Genomic DNA, 22,792 nt, shown 5'->3' with positions numbered 1-22,792 from the left:
GCAAAGCGGTCTTGCAAACTCTTCCAGCGCTTCATGCAAGTTTCAACTGCAACATTGATAATCGTGTCATGATTAAAATAATTTACCGGGTATCAAGTCTTATTTGTCTGGCCAGTTTGTTGGGCAATATGTTTCCACACATTTTCTTTCCGCTTTTGATCCTTGTACTGGCTGCTACCAGAATCATATATACAGGGAGAATCCTGAACCAATTGTATCAGCATTTCATTGAATTCCATTGTTTTTCAAGCAAAAGTTTATCTTAACAAAAGTCTACAACACAACACCAAAATAATTAAATCAAACCAACATTATTGCACCTTTCTTCTTGCGACACTTTTTCAAAAAAAAATATTAGGGAAAGACAAACTGTACCCTTACCATAAATAAATATTACATAAACCTTCTATCCTCAAGCAAACCAGCTTAAAACTACGAAATTGTCCCGTTGCAACAAGGTTCTGCACACAGCTCTTCAGTCTGCAAGTAGTGCGGCTGACGGAAAAGTTAAATCTGATTTAACTTTGCCGTCAGCCGTTTCAAGCTAAAAAATCACGCCGTCACGGCATGACGCCGTCTGGTGTGAATACCCCGTCGCTTGCCGTCGAACGCAAAAACGCGCCACTTGCCGCCAACCGCGTCTGGTGTGAATCTTGCTTAATGCTAAGCGAGTCAAAAAAGCGTCATTGGTAACTAATGACAGCAATCTGTTTTTTTATAAAAAATTGAAGAACCGTGCGAAAATCTATAACTAAACTATTCAAACTGTTAAAATAAAAAAAAAATAGCTTCTCTGCTAATGTATTATTGAGGTCGATAGTTTGTTCAACTCTTAAGTCCCAGTTCGGCCGCTCAGCTGAGCGTCTGTGACGTCATAAAATTTCAGCCAATAGGAAACTTTCCTATAATGCTTGGATTTGGGACCTCACAATGCATGTTTAAGTATCTACCACCATAGACGAGAAACTATCTTATGCCCACCCGAGTTTGGGCTTTTTCACCAGCATTCAAATAATTATAACATTAACGCACATTATTTGGGCTAGGGTTCGGGTTAGCGTGTGGGTTAGGGTGGGTCAAGTGTTATTAATGCTATCTCACACTTTTTGTAATTTTTTGTGAATGTTCAGCGAATATTTTCAATTTATCTACGCCGGGAGTTTACCTAAAGGTCCAATTAGTGCATTTGCTAAGATTTATTCGAAGTGACAATGGTATGACCACTACATCACCCAGTCTGGAAAGTATTGCACATTTCGACGAGATCTTGCGGGTGCACGGCCGAAAAATCCGGGTGACCGGGTGCAACGAACAAAGGTCATAAAAGTGCACCCCGGTTTGTGCATCACATGCACTGTGTCAGGGCTGGTACTCCTAGTGTTTTTCCACTAGATCAAGTGTTTTTTTTATATAATTAGTGGTCTAGTGGTTTTGGGTGGGTTAAGTAATATTATTTAATAACTTGAAACACTAACCGACACCTTAACGCAACGCACATTGGCACATAGTCCACATTTTGGTTTTCAGTCCTGTAGTTACATTTTCAGCCAAGTAAATAGCCTCGAATTGTCCTGCATACGCATACATCCATTAGTGAGTGTTCATCGATTTCATTTTGAACTCTTTGAATATGATTCGTATACCGTACCTTTTTATTTTGTATTTTTTGTGTTGCTTTTCTATGTGCAAAAATGAAAAACCATACAAATTTGTAATATATTGTTTGACACTAACATATATTACTAGAAAATTAAGATCACTATAAATGTTAGAAATAAAGTTGTACTCTATGCAATCATACCAAAGTTCTTTGTTAACTTTTTACTCTCTTAGATTTGTGTCATACAAACAACCTAAATATAGTTGATAATATTCAGCTATAATTTCATGTAACAACTAAGCAGTATTTATTTTTGTTTTCTTTGATGTCATATGGTCACTCATCATCCGACCATCCATCTTTGGATGGTGTGGAGTTCCGGTTGTCAGAATTATTCACTCTAAAAGCAAGCAGTGTTTGGCATGAAGATTTTGATCTGAAGGATTCTGAAGTTGTACTGGAAAAGTTACATGTAATATAAATGTATAAATGTAAAATTGTATAATAAACAATTGTTTACCAAGTTGCAGACAGATATATCCACAACCAACTTTTTAATACATCGCTCTGTTGTTCTTAGATGTTAAATGTTATAGATAATATAAATGTTGTTAGATGATACAACATCCTCAGTAAGCTTGTTAATTGCATAAAACAGTGGTTTATCTTGGGTTACAATAAAACTAATATATATTTATGCAAATAACATGTTCACCCTATCTTAGTTAAGTAAATGGGTCAAATGCAGGCAGTAGACTTGGAGCTGGACTTATGGCTCAACAAAAAATCAACACATTTGTCCGCAGTTGAACTCCAATTTCTGGAGCCGGAATCATGTTCAGCTTAGGCTGTAGTCATACTCATGATTTTTTGACTGAATCCGCAGCCCTGATTTAATCCAAGACACACTGGCCACAAGTGACCAGCTGTATCATTATCTGTGTCCTGCGAAACACTGTTGAATATTTGAATAATGATGCCAACCTTTTCTATTTTACTCAGGTTATACAGTGTTTGTGTCCAGTGGCGTATCCAGGGGGTTTGGGGGTTCGGACCCCCCCTTTTCGGAAGTGACATTAACGTTTATTGTTCGTTTTTGTCAGGGTTTACCTCACCGTCCGAAGCTGCGTGTTTTTTTCAGTGTAATTGGGTCACACGTCTTACTAATGCGAAACCAAAATCAAAGGCAAAACACTTTTTTCGTTTCTTGTTTGGTCGACCGTAAACGCAGGATATTTTTTTGTCTTTCGCCTTTCGTTATTCGTTCGGGTTGGCTGATGAACAAGTGGGTGTTCGACAATTAATAACAGTCAATCAAGCGGTCGCTGTAATTAATCGGGCCAGCTACCTCTTTAACAAACTATACACGAGTCCATTTTAAATACTTTTTGAGTATTTTAACTACGTTAGTGCGAAAAATTTTTGCGCTTCGCGCGAATATTCTTTTTAAGTCTGTTTTTTACGTTTTGATGCTGTCTATTGAACTAGATTAGCGCTTCTCTACCGTTGCGCCATGGAAGGCTGCCAAGTGCCTCGCGGCCAAACGGAAAACGTATTAAAAAATATTGGACATATATTTTTCAACATTTCTTTTATTTTTATTTTCGGAAATGTAATAAAAACTTGCAAGAAATTTTAAACAATGCCATTTCCCCCCCAAAAAAAATCGCGCTCGCTTCGCTCACCAGGTGTGTACTCAGTTAAAAAGGTTAAAAACACTGAACTAGATTAACTATTGAAGTGGCGTTTTTGCAGATGTTGCGCTAATGAAATAACACCGGGTAAAAGCAATCTTCGTTTAGCATTGCAGGTGGCGAAAGACGTGCTTTTAATTTAGCGTAATCCCGTAAATGGATTTACCAAAATTGATCACATATATTTCACGGACTTGTTTTCGTTTTTCTCCTGAAGTTAACGATTGTACACTAAGAGGTTTCGCAGCTGGCGCCTGGCAGGAGTGTCAACGATGTACGTGTGACGTTGTGTTTTGCATTTAAAAGTTTGCTTTTGCTGGAAGTTAATTGGCTGTTTCTGATGATTTTTTTATTATTTATGACGTCATTACAATCGCTGTTTTATGACGTCATATCTGTCAATATTTTATGACCTCATTTACGTCAGACGGAAAAACGGGGAATTCCCGAAGTTGAAAATTCGGGAACCCCCCCCCTTTTGGATTTCTGGATACGCCCCTGTTTGTGTCCCACCTATGTATATATTTAGAAAAATCAAAAATATGCAATAAAATCAGGGTTCATTGAGGGGGTTGGGGAAACCAGGCCATGTCCTCCTCTAAAATTGTTTTGTTGCAAAGCTTAATGCACTTATATTTAATGGATTTATGCTGTTACAAATCATATACTTAATGCACTAAAAGCAAATCCTATTGGTCCGAAGGCGCTATGCACATGGCATGTTTTTTTCTACTTTAAACTGGAAAAAACATTCCTAAAAAAATTTATAAATTAGTTTACCATGTGCCAAAGACTAGCGCTGTTTAAGCCACCTGCAAAATTTAATTTCTGTGAAGTCCCTTTAAGTTTGCAACGTTTGCCAAGTGCATGAATCTATACCATCCGTTTCTAAATGACATCATTTGAACATCGGAATTACAATTTTGAGCTTTGTTTCTTTTTTACCTGAGGGTCATTCCATCTTTCTTTTAAAGTTTTTCGAAATTTGTCCACCAATTTTCTTAGATTTTCTTCATATTTTAAACAATTAAAGATCTCAAAGAAAAAATAGGATTGTGAAACATTGAGCGTTCTGCGATAAGATTTTTGGTTGTGTGTGGAGGCTTTATTTTGAAGGAGAAGCCTGTAGTAAAATGCTACTCTCCCATTTATGGTGGTGCTGATTTCCAAAGATTTTTCCCAAGCTCTCTTCCTTTTTTATTTAATTTTCATGTTGGCAAAATAATCTTTACACAACATAGTCTTTTGAATTTCTAAAGTGGTTCTTGGTATTTTTTATTTAGTAATTGGTTATTAAGTCTTAAATTTGACCACCAAATGATACAATAAAAAGTGATAAACTTTAAAATGTATTAATAAGCTGCCTTTAGAGTACGGACATACAATAAAATATCATCATATTATGGCTAATAAAACAAAGGAGGTTCGGACCCTCCCCCTCCCCTTTTTTTTGTAAGTGACATTATCATTTTTTGTTCGTTTTTGTCAGGGTTTAACTCACCGTCCGAAGCTGTGTGTTTTTTTAATGTAATTGTGTCACACATCTTAAGCTTGCATACCTGCATTTGCCCTGTTTTAAATGTTTCTATTTACAATTGTTTGGCCAAACTTAAAAATATTAAAAATTTGCACAAACAGTAAAAGCCCATACGCTGGTAGCCTGTGGTAACATAAAAAGGTAGTAGAAAAATTCCTTTAAGAAATGGAATAACTTTTATCGTGATCTAGGTTGGCAAAATTATATTTCAAAAGTTGCATTATCCTTTTGATACTATGTGTATTTTAAATGATTAACATTGTATGGCATGTAAACTTTAGGCTTAAAAGAGGTACTTAAATACAGAATAAACCCCCCAAAAATAATTTTGCTGTTGTAAGATTGACAAAATATGTAGTTTGGTGGACATGCCCTGTTGCCCTGCTCTTGGGCACAACGTAGGTCTACGTCCACCAAACATATTTGTTGATTACAGTGATAAAAAATTGTAGGTAGTAGCAAACACATGTCAAAAATATCTCAAAAATCAAAAGACTGTAAAACATTAGTATCCTAAAATATAAAGCATAGGACAGCATACAAGACTTAACAGCAAGCGAAGAGCATGGGAATACTAAAATGATCATAAATAAAATGTTAAATATTGTTAAAGAGCTCTGTCAAAAAGGGTGTGAAGATGTAAATAAAGGCTGTTTTAGTTACTTGCTCATCCGTTTGCACAAATTCGAGCATTCTTGACGAATTTTTAAACAATTTGAACAGATTGTGAACGCTTAGGCTATTAGAATGTGAATCTAATAAGTATGGTTCCAAGAACATAAATGTTGGAAATCACTGTTCTAAATTAAATAAATAGCTTTATTTAAGCACATTTATAAATTGGTGTTTTTTGTGATTGTATACTGAAACTTTACCATATCAGGTAGGTATAACAATATGTCATTGACCAAATCTCTAAGTCTCTATACCTAATTTGCAAAAGTTGACAATACATCAAAACATAACTATGGGTTCATTTCAATGCCTACACATGTTTTAATTCTAGTATGACTTCACTCTTGAAAACCAACTTCTTGAAGAATTTAAAAAAAAGAAAGAACAGGAGGAGAAGGAGCGCCAATATGCAATTCAACGCAAAGAACAAGAAAAAAAAGAGCTGTTAATAAAACACCAACAGTACATGGCACACAAACAAAAAGAAGAACCCAACAAAACTTATAAAGTGCAAAATAACAAAGATAATCCTGAGGCTATAAACAAGAGAGTTTCCCCAAACAATCCATTTTTTAATGATTTGGTTTTAAATGGAATCCTTCTTCCTCAACCTGCTCCCAGAGGTAAATTTTTTTTGATAACAAATAGAAAATTAAGGCTAAAATAATTGGTTAGATGTGTAATATTGTAATAATAATAAATAACATGTCAATATAGAAGTGCTTACCCACGTTTTTGTTGTTCAATACTTTGGAAGTTTTACTAAGTAACATAAAATATTGTGAGAACCTCTAATCAAGTAAGGGGAATTTTTAATAAATAAAAAAGGACCTTACAAGATTTTTTTGTATTTTTTACCCTAATAAAGGTATAAAAAGATAAGGTCTGGGGAAAAGTGCACATAAACAATTTTGTAACATTATTGAAGGTTTCACTTTAATTTTTAGTACTTAGACTACATATATATTTTTAAACAAACCAAAATGTGACATTGTCATAGAAACCTTATTGTAACAAACAGTAATACATAAAGTTTCTTAGCTATCACATTATTGCAGGCCTAATTTGCACATCTAACAACAACTAACAACAAATTTTTCCTTGTTAAATCTAACACTTGTCATGTTTGGCACTGGTCATTGGTTGTATTTCTTGCCTTTATAAGCAGTACTTTACATAACAATATTGGTGTTTCAATAGCCGGTCCAAAGATAACCTCATAACCTGGAATATTAATCTGCTGTCTTGTTGTTTTTTGAAGAAGAAAATCATTTTAACAGAGTTGCATTTATTTCATCCTCATTACCCCAAAACACCTTCACCACTTTTCCCCAGTAGTTTTGTTCTGACCAGTAGTTGTATTTACATTTAAAATAGTTGCTTAAATCTTACATGATATGCAATTATTCAATGTTTGGTACTCTTGATATTTCTTCTTACAACTAATGGGCTGAATTTTTAAAAATGTCTGCATCTACAGGGTTGATTGTAATTTTATGTTTGCACTTGTCAGTCAAGTGTCTACCAATCATTATTTATCCAGACAAAACAACAATTTTAGCTTGTGTCAGCAAAATTTTGTGCTGCCTTATTAATTATATTTCACCTCTAATTTACCCTTCCTTTTTAAGTGGTGCATTTACATAGTTCCCATATATGGCTGCCATTGACTGTTTACCAGATTTTTATATAGAATTTATGTTGTGTACATTGGTTTAATTTGTTTTTGTTGTTTTGCGATTTGCAAATTATTGTAAATTTTTTTAATGATTTGTATTTGGTATAAATTGGCATTTACCTTAATTTGTTACACATAAACAAAATGGGTCCATTGGATCTGAAAACAACAGTAAGTTTCTGTGTTGGGTACTTGCCAGTTGGGCGACTGAGTGTCAATCAGCACTCAACCATAGTTCTATTTGCATTGGTGATTGGGCAAGTGCACAATCTTAACCCTAATTTATCAAAATTAACCCATGCATTGATATACGTCTGCGCTTTGACTTAGTAATCATTCTTCTTGCCTTCTTTATGATAATTTTTTTCAAACAGAGTTTCGCTTTTTAATGTCACTGATTGTGTGTTGTACTTCTTGATCTTTTTTGTACCTTATTTCATCTACATGCCAATTAAAAGGTTTTGGCAAGATGTTTAAACATGCATAATGGTAAGAGAGGTTGGGTTGGTGGTCATTGTCACAAAATGCATGAACCAACCTTGACATTCACATTAATCCACCTTGATTCACGTTACCATCAGATTTTATCCTCCCCAGTTTATATTTTTATCCTCTCTATTTTACCCCTGATTTGGATAGGATTGCCTTTGAATATTATTATAGGACCTAATACAGTACCGTCAGGACAACAAACAACCAGGACAGTAGTAATCTTCCAATTAGCATTTTAGCATATTCAAATGATCGAAAACCTGATATTTTCAAAAGCATCCTGAAAGATCTTGAAAGCCTAGACTTGAAAACAGTGTCTGCAAAACGTTTTTAGGGGGTGTGCAAAAGCTTTAAAATATAGCTTTATTAAATTAATTAACGCTTGAAAACCTGCTTAATTATATTCTTGGTAAGTGACTAAATCACATTGTAACAAGTTGTAAATCGCATTGAGTGTGATGTAACACTTCCTTTGTGATATAACACAAATATATTGTAAAATAAAAGGCAGCATTGCTCACATGTACTGGAATTTAGTTAATGCTATCTTTTGCAACGCTTATTGTGAGACAGCAAGTGATGTCGAAATTAAGAAAATATTACACTATCCTTAGCAAACGAATCGATGAAGCCATTAAAGCTCAAGCGTCACTTAGAACTTGAGCATAAAGAACAAGGAAAAAGACCTACGTCTTTTTTTCAGAGACAAGAGCCATCTTTAAAACGCCAAAACTTGATTCTAGTGGGTATTTTTATCAGCAATGTAATTCAAGCATATTAGCATCGTTTGAAGTGGCATTACTAATTGCCAAGCACAAAAAGCGTCACACTATCGGGGAAACACTTGTATAGCCATGTGCTTTGAGTATGGTAAATTTAGTTTTGTGAGAAACAAGTGCAAACAAAATTCAACAAGTTTCTTTATCGAACGACACTGTGAGCAGACGAATTTCACTAATGTCATCCGATGTCAAACAACAGGTAACAGATGAAATAAAAGCTTACCTTATGTTTTCCATACAGCTTGTATAAAAGCTTTCCTTATGTTTTCCATACAGATCAAGATGTAATGGACAGTATCACAATTTTTTTTTAATTTGAAGAGCTTGGGAAAAAAAAGCTGTGTGGCGTATGTACTGATGGAGCACCTACAATGCTTGGATCGAAATCTTGTTTCTAAATGAAGGTGAAAGAAAAATCTCCAAATGTCAAAGGAGTGCATTGTATGATACATAGATATGCGCTGGCCAGCAAGACACTTCCCATTTATCTGAAGAATGTGCTGAATTCAATTGTAAAAATAGTAAACTCTGTAAAAAAAGTGCCACCACTTCTTGTCTATTTAAACAGCTTTGCAAAGATATTAACTCTAATCATGAGACTCTTCTGTTCTATACAGCAGTTTGGTGGCTTTCTGCAGGAAATGTTGTTACCCGCTTTATTGAACTTAGAGCCGAAATCAAACTATTTATAGAAATGGAAAAAAAAGAAACCTTTGTCAATAATTTTAGTTACGAAACATGGCTATTTGGTCTTGCTTATTTGGCTGACATTTTTAAACAGTTAAACAAGTTCAACTTAAGGCTTTAAGGACCTGATAGTACATTTTGCAGTTTAAAGATGGGTTTGTGGGTTCCTTGAAAAGATAAAGAATTGGATTCGGGAAAAAAAATAGTGGCAGCTATGCAATGTTTGAAAACCTTTTGTTATTTGAACCAGCTGGTCTTCCTTTTCAGAGAAAATTATATATTGGTGAACATTTGGAATTGCTTGTAAACTAGTTTGAGAAGTATTTTCCAGATCTGGTACGGGGAACTGAAGTCTTTCAGTGTAACCCATTTTCTGTGATGGTTGACATATCAGCTGTCCCCGAACAAATTCAAGATGAACTACTGGATTTAAGAAACGATTCGTCTTGTCGTGAAATGTCCATGCAAAAATCGCTTTCTCAATTTTGGTGCACCATGCTTTGTTTCTATCCTAAGATCTCAACAGCAGCATTGCGGGTAATCATCGCATTTGCTACGCTCATTCATATCAAATCGAAAGCTCAAAACAAACTAGACGTCGAAGATGACATTCGTCTAGCATTATTAGCCATGCATTTCAAGACTTGCTTTGAAGATGCAGCAGGAGAAGTCACATTAAAATAAACGAGTTATAAAGTAGTTTGGTGTTGTTTGTTACTTTACTCTACATAAGGTGCACTAGGCGGATATACTGAATTAGTAAATAGAATTAAATGCAGATATTACACCAGAAGAATGTAGGAGTCCGCGACTATTTTGAAGCATCCAAAAGAGGCCACAGGTACAAAAAGGTTGAGAACCACTAATCTAAAACAACTTTATTTAAAACACATAATTCTGCAGTTACACCAAAAGTGGCATCATTAGTTCTACTAAAAAATGTAAACACAAGGAAAAACAAAACAAGCTTTACATATTAAAAATACAACAATAAAAAAAAAAACGAATACTATACAGTCCAGATAAACTCTTAAGAAAAAACAACTATCATGACTCTAAGCTATGCCTGAAGCGAGTACACCGCAGAAGCAAAAAGGAGAAGCAAATAAATGAAAAAAGGTCACACAAAAAGTAGGTTATTCCTTTAAAGAAGAAATATAAATAAGATAAGACGGAGATCCAGAATTACTTTATTGATTGTAGCTTTTGGATATTCTATTTTTATCATCCCAAAGTCCAGACACAATCCCCTATCATGGCCTTATCCCATTTTTTCTTGGTACCACTTGTTAATTACCAGCATATCTTAGTGAAATTGTTCTTTGTGCTCCTTGCTCACGTATGTTGAACTTGTCCTGAAAAAGATCTAATTGAGAATGCAAGTTGTTCATTTTCAGTCATACCCTACTTCTAAACTTGCTTGTAAATTTCTACTAGATCTTCAAAATTATCTGCTTTATTTCTGCCAAGAAAACCATTTTCAACATTGCCAAATGACTGTTCTTTGCTCCTGTGAATATACCACTTTTTCACATTTACTTCTAAAAGTGAGACATTCCACACATATTCTTTTAGCTTCACTATCTGATTTCAAAGCCTTTATGAACGTCTTTACAAGCCATAGCTTAAAACCGAGGGTTTGTAAATCTTGTTGTGTGTACCAGGAGTCAATTCTTCTCTTAAGTGGCCACTGCTTTCTGATGTAATGTTGATCATCAGCTCTGCTATTCTATAGGCAGAGAAAGCATGAATAGTTGGAGTATCCCTAGTAAGAATGCTAACATCTTGCATTCCCCACACAACTTACAAAACATGAGTGGTGTATTTATTCATGTTTAGTATTATTTTAAAGTTTCCATGTTCTTCTTTATGTGAGCAAAGTGAGACCCATAGAAACCGATGGAAATTTGCCATTTTGGAGCAATATGGCTTTCACTCAAACATTGAACTGAACTGTCAATAGACAGTCAATTTGAAGGTTGCTAATATTTTCCAATCTCATTGAAAGACCAAATATGTATGAGCAATACAACGGCAAAACTGGATTTTAATTTGATTTGTATTTTAATCTAAGGGTACCATATCCTGCATTAAGACATTACGAATCCCTAATTGGGACTACATTATTTTACAAAACCCATTGTTGTAATAATGAATTGACATCTGGGAGTTCATTTGATGGATCTTGTTGCCACTCTGTCACAAATTTAATTATTGTAAACCTTTTGTGCAGAACTAACACGTTTGGCCTCGTGAATCGCCGTTAAGATCGGCTACCCGCCCACTAGATTTTCCCTGGAGGGGATAGGACTTTTCTTTCACTTCTAATCTGCCACCTGTGATGTAACAAACTAAACAACCAAACAGTATATGGCAACCAACCCTATTATTGGTATCTGTGTTCCAGTTTTTATATCTTGATGGAAACGTTCTTCACTTGTTACCCCAAATGGCTGTGCAAAACGTGCACTTTTACACTTTATGTTATAACCTAGTTTTTAAATGAAGTTCTTTGTAATAAAGTGATTTGGTTGTATCTAAAAGTTGACCTTAACTTGGCTAAAAGCCCTCCAACGTTCGTTTTCATTTTGCTGCATGATTTTGATTAATTTTTTGTTTTCATTATCTGTTCTATTTTTGGTCCAACAAATACCAAAACGAAATCGCACACAGAGATATGTCACGCAGCGCTGAGAAAACGAAGGCTGCAAAATTTACACATTGTCCTATTTCCCCTAGGAAAACTAAGTCGGTGGGTAGCCGATCTTAATGGCGATTCCCGCGGCCAAACGCATTAGTTCGTCACAAAAGGGTTCCAATAATTAAATTTGTGACACTGATCCACAGTTTTCATATATTTCCTTATTAGCCCGAGCTGAATGTAAAGAGGTGGTAACAATACTTTGGATCTCCTAATGCAGGGGTTGGCAACCTACGGCTTGCAGGCTAGATGCGGGTGGCAGACACAAATTGTGTGGCCCACGAACTACTTTACAAACTGGGCACAAGGTCGTTCCTCATAATTTTTTACTAATTTAACTCCCTAAAAGCAAAATTGTTTTGCGATTTTCATATATGGTGTTCCTCCATCGAGTGTAAACAGCAAAATACCTTAGTTTTATTCCTAATTAATAGTCGTTACAGTTATTATAAGATGTGTAAAGTCTGCACAGTTAAAGTTTAATGGCTCGTAAAGACCTTTTTGAGTTTGGTTTTGATCCGCAACTAGAAAAATGTTGCCCACCCCTGTCCTAATGCTTTGGTAAAGAAGTTTTTTTCCATCAGTTTTGCGATAATAATTTAATGTAATAAAAAATCTTAGGCCATTATGAAATCAGCATCCCAATTTAATCAGAATAAGTCCTCTTTTTGTTAACAGCATAGAAAAAAACATTTGTAGGCCAGTGTTCCAAATAAAATTGTTTTTAAAAGGGTTTGAAATTTGTGTTGCTATATAGAAACAACTGGAAAGATAACAAACGATAAGATACAAATCGACATTTTGGATTTTGAAAACGACAACCAGGATCCGTTTAGCAATATGGAACTAAAATCGATTGATGATTTGCAGGAATTGAAAGATGTGCTACAAAATGCATCCTCTACAACTGCAAGTGAGTTAGTTTTCCATTGTTGGTATTTGTTATCAATAATAATAAGTCTGTTACCAATAAGAATAATATTTAAAAAAATAAGATCAAATAAACTATGTTTATGTTGACATATTGGTGATGAAATGTGTAAAATAAATTAATTACTGCTTTAAATGTGTTTTTAACTAATTCTTTGATTTGTTGAAATTAACAAAAAAAAAAAAATATTTGATTCATTTAGTCATTTAGATCAGTGCTCCGCAACCGGTGTGCCGCTAGACCATGCCAGGTGTGCCGCGACGTTCCCGGAAGAGTTTACTTTCTGTTAAAAGAGTACTTTTTACAGTAGAATTAACATGAAAAAACTGTACATCAAGGCAGGAATTTTGCCCTTATGCAATATTCCAGGTGTAACTTTTGTTTTAAGAACTTTTCTTAATTATAAAAGTTTTGTAAAATCTGTGTTATAGGTTCAATCACCGTAATCATATCTAACGCAGAATAATCTACAATGCCATAGTTTTAGGACAACCAAACTAATAAAGCCAAATACGCATATATATCACTTACATAATAAGATCTAATAAAAAAGAACTAAACATGTCGAAAACAATTCTTAGTTCAAACAGGTCCTACATGGACAAAATAACGCCTGAAAGGTGTCGACGTTTTGGAGCTCTAGTTTGAACGGCGGTTAAGGCACCGTTGGAGCCCCAGTGTTTAGACATAGTTGTTTGCCCCTGTTAGAAGGTAGTGGTGGGGTAATATGTAGGGTTAGAAAATATATTAGTGTTGGAATTATTAGTACACCGAAAAGCCATCGCAGACTCGCCGAATCTGTCGATCTATGATGCAAGCAGAGCAAGCCAGAAAAACAACTGGCCTGCAGTGAGGTTCGAACTCATGACCTCCGGTCAAGCCGGGACCGTCGCTCTACCAACTGAGCTATGCAGGCTCAGAGAGGAGCGAGTCGAGAAACAACCATGCGACAATACTTGCACATTTTGTTAGTACAAGCAACTTCACACTCGGGGATCATCAGTCCGTATCAATCAATGAAAGACACACACAAACATATGTGTTTAATAACATCTGCGATCTAGCCCCTCGGAAGTTGCTTTATGACCAACGATTACGGCTTCCGTATCAATAGTACACCGAAAACCATCGCAGACTCGCCGAATATGTCGATCTATGATGCAAGCAGAGCAAGCCAGAAAAACAACTGGCCTGCAGTGAGGTTCGAACTCACGACCTCCGGTCAAGCCGGGACCGTCGCTCTACCAACTGAGCTATGCAGGCTCAGAGAGGAGCGAGTCGAGAAACAACCATGCGCCAATACTTGCACATTTTGTTAGTACAAGCAACTTCACACTGGGGGATCATCAGTCCGTATCAATCAATGAAAGACACACACAAACATATGTGTTTAATAACATCTGAGATCTAGCCCCTCGGAAGTTGAGGCCAGTTGTTTTTCTGGCTTGCTCTGCTTGCATCATAGATCAACAGATTCGGCGAGTCTGCGATGGCTTTTCGGTGTACTATTGATACGGAAGCCGTAATCGTTGGTCATAAAGCAACTTCCGAGGGGCTAGATCGCAGATGTTATTAAACACATATGTTTGTGTGTGTCTTTCATTGTTGGACTTATTAGGGGAGTTAGTGATGAACTTAGGTTGAGCCAAGGGGTAGGACTTTTATTTAGATGTTTTTAAAGAGCTAAGTGGTATTCGTTCTGTTTTGGTCTTATTCCGAACTGTGTTTTATCCCGGCATTGATGTTGTTCTAATTTCTTTCTTATGGCTGTAGTCCCTTTGGCCGTCTTAAGGTATTTTAGGAAGCCTGTAAAACCGTAAAATCAGAAGATAAAATAAAGTAAAATTTTCGGCGCGTTTATTCAGAATTCGCTCCCTATTTTTCTGGACAGACCAGGATATTTGCTATTGTTGTTTATTGTCGAACGTCAGATATTTCGTTGGTGTGCCGCCGAATATTTTTAGCCCTTTTGGTGTGCCGCAAGTGAAAAAAAGTTGTGGAGCACTGATTTAGATATTCCTTTTTCGACAAAAGTAGTTTTGTAACTCCACTTTGTATCTTTTTGATTTTTTTACCTATATCATTTATAGGTGGTGAACAAAGTCCAGAAAATCATACCAAATGCGAAGAACTGAATCATATTCATAGTCATCCTGCAATTAATAAAAGCCATGTAGATGAAAATAAATCAAGAATAATTGATCAATTTACTGATCTTCTGACTGATGACATTGGGCATAAAGAAGACTCTAAAGATCCTCCACAACAAAATAGGTTAGAACCAAGTTTCCACCCGAAGCAACCAAAGAAAAATGATAGTGCAGATTTGCCACAGTGCTTTTCAACTAATACAGTAAGTGAATCTCTACCGCCAAAAACTTCACCACCACCTGTTTTGCATAAAACTTCTCCCCCTACATTGCAAACAGTTGCTGGGCAAAACCCTGCAACATCCTCGTCATCAGTTGGAAGAAACTCACCAGTAGAATCCGTTCAAAAGGCTTCTGTAAATTTTCCGGAGGTCCATGACTTGGATGTTCTTGAAATGTCAGACCCATTTGCAAAGAATAGTGGTAAAAGCAGTAAGCAAGGGATGCAGCCTGTGGTGACAAAGAACAATGATGCATCACAAGTGTATGTCAACATTCCTGCGATTGATACAACCAATCCTGTTCCTAAGAAGCCAAAACCATTGCCACGATTGCATGCCACAGGAAAGTCAAAAACCTCTCAAAAAATTGAACCAAAGAAAAATACCTATGGAGAAGTTAAAAACAAAATTCTTAGTAATAAATCAGCCTCTGAAAGGGCAAAGTTTGAAGATACAATCAACAAAGCACTTACAAGTTTACCCAACGTACCAAGACAATCCACAAAACCTCCGGTAGGTTCTACAGATTCTAGTATACAGCAGTGGTTTCTAATCTATTCCGTCTTACTTTCCCCTTAAAATTATGAAATAGATTTACCACCTCTACTAGATTTTTTGTTAAGTGGTTTACTCCCATATTACTTTAAACAACACGCTGAACTCAACAAATCTAGAAAAATATCATTTGATTTAGTGTACTATAACCTTCCACCAATAGTTCTCAAGATGCATATGAGAATGGAACAAAATTGAGATTTTTAAAGATTAGCAAATAACCCTTTTTGCATTACTAAATAGCCCTCGGCCTCAACCATTCTAAAGATATCTTTATAGAATCATTGATTTTGCAACAAATCTGATTTTGCAAGACAAAAAGTCAATCAATCTTCCAAATTGAACGCCTAATTTAACTAGATAAACATTTCTAGCATGAACTCCTATGCGCCCTTTACACAAATAGGGACATTAGTTTTATAAACTGATTTTCCAAGATCATGTTTTAAAGTTATTATGCCATCCCCAATCAAGCATTCTAAATATGTCACTGTGTGTGCGGGATGTTAGTGTCGTTACAACAATATGTCAATCCTAAATGGGCGCTGGTACAAAAAAAGGTTGAGAAACACTAGTATATGTGCCTTTTCTGAAAGAAATTATAAAGATTCTATGTCACCTAGAACCCTGACTCAATTTTAACCTCAACTAAGGTATGATATATAATATTATATTTAATTTAGTTTGCATTTTAATAATATTATTATTATTTAATAATGTGACAGTTCGTATATTTATTAATATGTTTGTCCAATTTTTTTCTTGCATTATACACAATAAAAATGCCAACACTATAGGCATATGCAAATTTTAACATAATTTCCTCTAATATAAATTTCTGAATTAGCTAATGTATATGCGTTTTTTTTTATTTCCCTTTTATCTAATAATTTGTTGGACATTAATGTGTTTGAAGGCCATGGAAACTTCACCTTCTTTTCTACACTCTAAAAATCCAAAGGTAAAGCATATTCATAATAGTTTCTATAATTAGACAGTAGACACCAATATAGAGTATTGGTAGATACATATATATTTATAGTTACTGTTAAAAATTATGTATTTGTGCAAACTTTGGAGAATTAAAACTATTTTTTAAGTGAAAAGTGTGCAAATTAGCCTTTTTTATGTTTTTGGACCAACAGGGCTTAACACTAAAGCTTTAAAAAAAGGATTTCAAAACCCATATCATTTACTTTAATCTGAGAGCTATTACTGATTCCATTATAAAAAAACCTCATTATTACCAATTTCATTTAAATATTGTAATTAAAAGTTTTATATTGTATACCACTTTGAGATAAAAGTATTTTGATTACAATAGTGTTGGACCTCCTTGTACACATGTCGTAAATAAACTGACTTTTATTTAGAGTCCTGGTGTACTGGGAGGTCTTAACATTGATGAACAAGATTTTGTGAAGTCTTGTCTGGCAATGGGTTTTAAAGAAAATGATGTCCTTCGAACCATGCAAAAACATGGGACGGATCACAAGAAGGTATAGTATGTATGACTTCAAACAGTTGGAAATAAGTGACCACCATCAAATCTTTATTGCAAGTTAATTGTAAGGAAAACAAACTAAAAACCTATTACTACAAAACTGGAGATAAAGGACGTTTTCATTTTAAAAGTTTGATTTGCAGATAATCAATAGTTAGTTTTGATTCTAAATATGTGGCCATTATATAGTAACTGGTAACCAAACAGCTATGTTGCTACGTTTTGTGTTCAGCCAATCTTTTTAGCTTATTTTTTACCATAACTAACCAACCTGCCTGTTTACTGTTCCGGGCTATGCATAATACCCAAATGATTCTAATACAGTTATTCATACTGAATTACCCCAAATCTTTGTTCAAAACTACACTAAATTTAAATAAAAACTAAAAAACAATTTTATAGGGATTAGTAGAAATTTTGATTAATATTTATTTTATACATTCTTTGTTTTGTAATATTTAACACACCTAGCAGTAGTCATGCTGCCTAAATCTAATGCTTGACAATTTTTTCATGTAAACACTGGCTATTAATACATATTTAACGTCACAATACAGGGTTGGCCTTAAGCACTCGCCCGCTAGCCAATGCGAGTTCAAATCGCTCCGGGCGAGTGCTGATTGACACCCACTCGCCCGAGTGGCTTCGGCGAGAAATTTAATTAGTTGGTGTAGGACAACTTGGCGAGTGTAAATATTTTCTTAGGAACAACCCTGCAATAACTGTAACAAAATTTCACAGTATTACCACTAAATAATTTGGACACATTTTGCAATATTAGAAGATTTTTGCACTTTTAGTTCAAATCGCTAATAAAAAAACTGTTGTAAGTCCAAATTATGGTTTTAAGAAAAATCCTTTTCACTTTTTTTTTTTTTTTTAAAGTTTTTGTTTTTGTTGACAAACCAAAATAATTTTAATATTTAATATCAAGTACTACACACTAAAAGTAGTCATACCAGTTATATTTTAGGCATTGATTATTTAATGTTAAACTAGTTTTGTATAGATTTACAACAGTTTTTCATAATGAAATCATTTTGTTTTAAAGTTACGACACTTTCCAACCACTCACTTAACTACTTTTTTGAAAATCGTAGCGGTTAAACAATTCGTTGCTCTGCTAAGGTTGTCTTACGTCAGTAATTTGGTTACTTTGCAAAACGGTAGTAACTTTATAAAAAAAGGAACACAAAATCCAAAAACTGACGTAAATGGACACATACAACACTTTGGAGCAGTTTTATAAGAAATAATTGCATGTACTACACTTCTAACAAGATCATATCTCAATAACTAAAGAAGCTAGAGATACAACCATACTAAAAAAAAAACGCGCCACGATTTCATTAGTACAAAAAACGAGAAAAACAATTTTGCCATTTTTGGACTTACCAGTTGTTGCTATTAGCGACCAAATACAGTTTAAGAACGTAAATTTTTTTTTTCACTTTCCATAATATAAATAAAGGTACTAAGTTTGTATGTGGAATCTCCAAGAAACTCATAATTACTTACCAGTTACCACTTCAATTTATGCTTATAAAACGCTTATAATTGACTCCTGTATTTTGAAACAAATTTTGAATTTCTTAATTTAGGTGACTGAGCATCTTTGCTCACTGCAAAGCTTTCTTGAACAAAATTTTAAAACCAAGAATATTGAAGAAGCACTTGATATTTTCAATGGCAACATCAAAGAGGTGTGAAGCTTATTACCTGTCAACAAATAAATCCTAAACTAACGGAATTGGGTTTACAGAAAATGTTAACAGTAAAGCAATAAATTTTACCTAAACAACAAATTCATGTCATACAAATTTTAATGGGGTTATTTTTAAATATGCATACATTTTTGTTTTCAATAAATGTTTGAATTATTTTCGAACAGACACTCAAATATCTGCAGCTAGAAAGTCAATTTTCTGACATGGGATTTTCAAGTGAAAAGATAAAAGAGGCTTTACTTTTGTCAGAAGGAAATCAACAAAAAGCTCTTGGAGTTCTTATGGGCGATACATGACTCAAATAATGGCAACTGTTTGGATTATGATTTTCGAATTTAAAGTTTGTTAGAAAAAAATCTGTTTGTGGTGTGTAGGGTTATGAACAAGATGTGAAAGTGGAGCTTATTGCAAATACGTAACTCGGCTATTTACACACAATTTATTCTGACAACAGGCTTTTCCGGTTACTATTAGGAATGCTTCAAATTAATATGCTGTGATTACTTGAAACCGATTCCTGCAATACTGTACCAGTTCTATCCGGTGGCATGGATATATGCGATTTGGGACTTTCCCTTTTTAGAGCCCGATAAAAACTAATGAAATTTCCGACGGCACAATAAATTTAGAATATATTATTTTGTTTTTTGTTAATGTGCAAAAACTTGTTTGTGCCATCAAATTTTTGAAGATTAAGTTTTCATAAATAATGTCAATGAAAGCACTGATAAAAAGTTTTTTCAATCCCTGATCAAGGAATATCATTGCTTTCATAGGCACCTTACCTGCATTTGTTTTATATTGCAAGGAACCGCTTGTCTTATAACTTGTAAGTATTCTTATTTATTAGTTTTTTGTGTCACTTTTGCACCTTTATAGATCTCCTTTGTTATTCATGGACAGCAATATGCGAAGTGTTTATAGTGGCAGTATCTAATACGGCTATATTTTTTAGAATAAAATTTGCAAGCCACGATAACTTTTTGGACCTTTCGTGCATCGCTTACGCTTAATCTGCCTTCAGAATCTAATTGCGATGCGCTTCTCTTAAACAAAAGCTCCCACTAGATTTAATTTGTAAGGTATTAGCATTATTAGTATTGTCATGGGTAAAAAGCACAAAATTTATGAACAACGTCTACATGTTGTATTACAAAATACTTTTCTTCTGTCATTTATCATTTGATTAGAATCGAACTTGGTCATGACTTGCTTATATAACTGGTTACAGGTGGTTTTATTATTATGAGATTTTATCGTGCAAAATATATAGCAGGAACATTTTTTAGAAATACTATTAGGGCTTCAATTCTAATTTGGTTAAAGGCATTTTGAATTAAACTTAGTTGACATGTTTCGTCTCTATTTAACTAAAGTTTTCCTATAGCGGGTTTTATAAAAACAGATCAGATATTTGTGCATTGAGTAACGTTCGTGTACAATTTTTTTGTTATTTCTTTTTGTGAAACCTTTACTTAATAGAAAATCTATTTGAAAAGTTGACCACTTTTTTGCTGTCGCTGTTTATATTTAAGCATGTTCCGTTTTTACACGATGTATTGAAAGTAATTTAAGAAGGTTTTGTTTGTTAATAGAAAATCATTATAGTGCTTGATATATTCTTTTTATTGTTGACTTATTTATGTGCCAGTCTGTTTTGCCACCTTCTTCTGTTTGAGAGGGATATTTTATTATTTTATTTTTTCGCTTGGTACGCGCGACATGTGTAAAAACTTTTCTATATGCATTGACTTTTTTCGCTAATACTTACAATAAATACCTACTATATGAGACACTTTCCTGCAGTTGTGCCTAAAAGTATTGCCTAATATGGTTTTAATAGGTTAAAACTAGTTTATTACTTTAAATTCAGATAACTGCGAATCGTCATATTAAAAACGGAAATCAATTGATTTAAAATTTAGACAAAGTTTTTTTTTTCTTACCGATCGGTCCAGTTTTCCGGGGTATATTTTGAACCGTTATCTTGTCGCAATTGTTACGTTAGTTAGTGTAACGTGGTAACCTATTCTCCTAAATTACAGGAATTTTGTTTTACCTCAAATCAGTTTAAGAGAACAGAGGTGGTGCAAGGCTAAGCTGGGTTAGTTTTAGGGATGTTCAAAGTAGAAAAACGAATCCAAGTGGGATTCGGATCCAATTCTGCCGTTTATTTCGGGTAATTGGAAACGATATAATTTAATGTTTTACCGCCGATTGTTGCGCCTAATTGTACAAACGTGTGTGGTAAGTTGGCCAGTCGCTGCGGCAACACATTTATAGTGCTTGCTTTAAATGTAACCTGGTAGTGCAGTGTCAGCGTTTTTTCGGGCGACCAATTACTTCGCGTCTCGCGATAACGTTCGTCTAATAATTAAGTGTCAATCAAGCGTTATTGGGCGAGCGACTAACGTGTAATGCCAGGTGCGGAGTTCGAAATTTCCCTAAATGCGTTAAGTTGCAAAAGTAACAATACATTGCAAAACGTGCTGGCCGTCGACATAATGCGCTGTAGGGTTACTTAAGGTCAACTTTAGGCCAATGTTCAGTGAGGTTATGGAGTTATTCACAGCGTGATTGTCAAGTATTCCTTATACCAATACTAACTTTGTATTCTTTGCAGTACATTATTTGACTGCATAACAGGCCATGTTAGGCAAAAAAGAAGCACTAAGACCCAAATGCTTTAAAAAACAGGACCGAATTGTTAAAGTGTTCTGTGTGCAGTGTTGCATTGTACTCACTATTGGAAAAAATATAAGTTTTGGCAACAATTTGTACAGTTGACATATTACAGTTTACACAACTGCTTCAAATGACAGTTGTTAAGAATGTTAAACATATGGGAGATTTTTTTATTATAATGTTCACATGTTAGCAAATTGTTTGGGCGATTTATTGCTGTGATTGTGGGCCCTGTAGGGTAGATAAAGATTAATCCCTTCCCCAAACAAAATCGAGGTTAAATAATTTAATAAAAATATACTAGGATTCGCTATTCTGGATTCGTTATTCTAGATTCGAAACCTAATATTCTAGAATACCTTGGGATTCTACTTTGAACATCCCTAGTTAGTTTAGTTTAGTAGAAGTAGTAGGCTAGTACTAATTTACGCTAGGATTGATTGGGACTCCTTTTGTTGAGTTTGTGTGTTCCAACAGCAAGGTATTAAACGTATCTGCGTTTATTGAATAACATCAGAACGGCAATAAACTTACAGGAATAACTCAAGCCTTAAGATCTATGGAACAGTACTAACAGTCCAGCATAATAACTATTGTCATTTATATAATTTTAGTTGGTTGGAGTTCAGTTTACGGCCAATCATTTTGTACACACCGCTTGGCCATAGAATCATGTTAACGGGTAACATCTCCGTGTTACTTGTTTTATAGCCACAGTCAATTGTGTTTTGGTCATTGGGTCACGTCATAAAGTTTGGGTATGAAACTTAGTTTTAAATAATGGCAACAAATAATAACATGTCCACTACAGTGACGTGATACCTACTTTATGCTAGGGTTGACATGCGATTTTCTCTAGGGTTGACATACGATTTTTTTCGTTTCGTGTTAAAATCTGCGTCAGGGAGAAATGACAAAATCTGCTTATATGCTAGGGATTTAACCGTACTTTGTAAAATATATCGCCATTACATTCACAATATCTAAAACGATATTTGTTAATACCAAAATTTGTTTAAATTTTTGTACTATTTAATCAGGCGCGGATCTAGGATTTCAGTTTAGGGAGGGCCATGAATTTTTTTCAGATATGACGTCACAATTTTTTCAGAAATGACTTCACAAAAGTATACCATTGCGTGACGTCATAATTCAGGTAAAAATAACATCGGC

General features: G+C 34.6%; 1 protein-coding gene across 1 annotated transcript; it reads left to right on the top strand.

The window, feature by feature from the left end:
* Nucleotides 1-1,009: 1,009 nt before the first annotated feature.
* LOC146140543 (uncharacterized) lies at nt 1,010-20,725 on the top strand. The gene is made up of 8 exons (XM_083391820.1): nt 1,010-2,072; nt 5,838-6,129; nt 12,604-12,759; nt 14,868-15,661; nt 16,620-16,664; nt 17,077-17,202; nt 18,809-18,910; nt 19,099-20,725. Exons 1-8 carry the CDS (start codon nt 1,926-1,928, stop codon nt 19,228-19,230), a joined length of 1,794 nt encoding a protein of 597 aa, XP_083247946.1. The 5' UTR covers nt 1,010-1,925; the 3' UTR covers nt 19,231-20,725.
* The last annotated feature ends 2,067 nt before the right edge of the window (nt 20,726-22,792 follow it).

Source organism: Ascidiella aspersa, chromosome 6 (genome assembly GCF_963924565.1).
Source record: "Ascidiella aspersa chromosome 6, kaAscAspe10.2, whole genome shotgun sequence".
In the NCBI taxonomy this organism is placed as follows: domain Eukaryota; kingdom Metazoa; phylum Chordata; class Ascidiacea; order Phlebobranchia; family Ascidiidae; genus Ascidiella; species Ascidiella aspersa.
The sequence above is the reverse complement of the archived record's forward strand: the minus strand, read 5'-3'. Positions and strand labels throughout refer to the sequence as shown.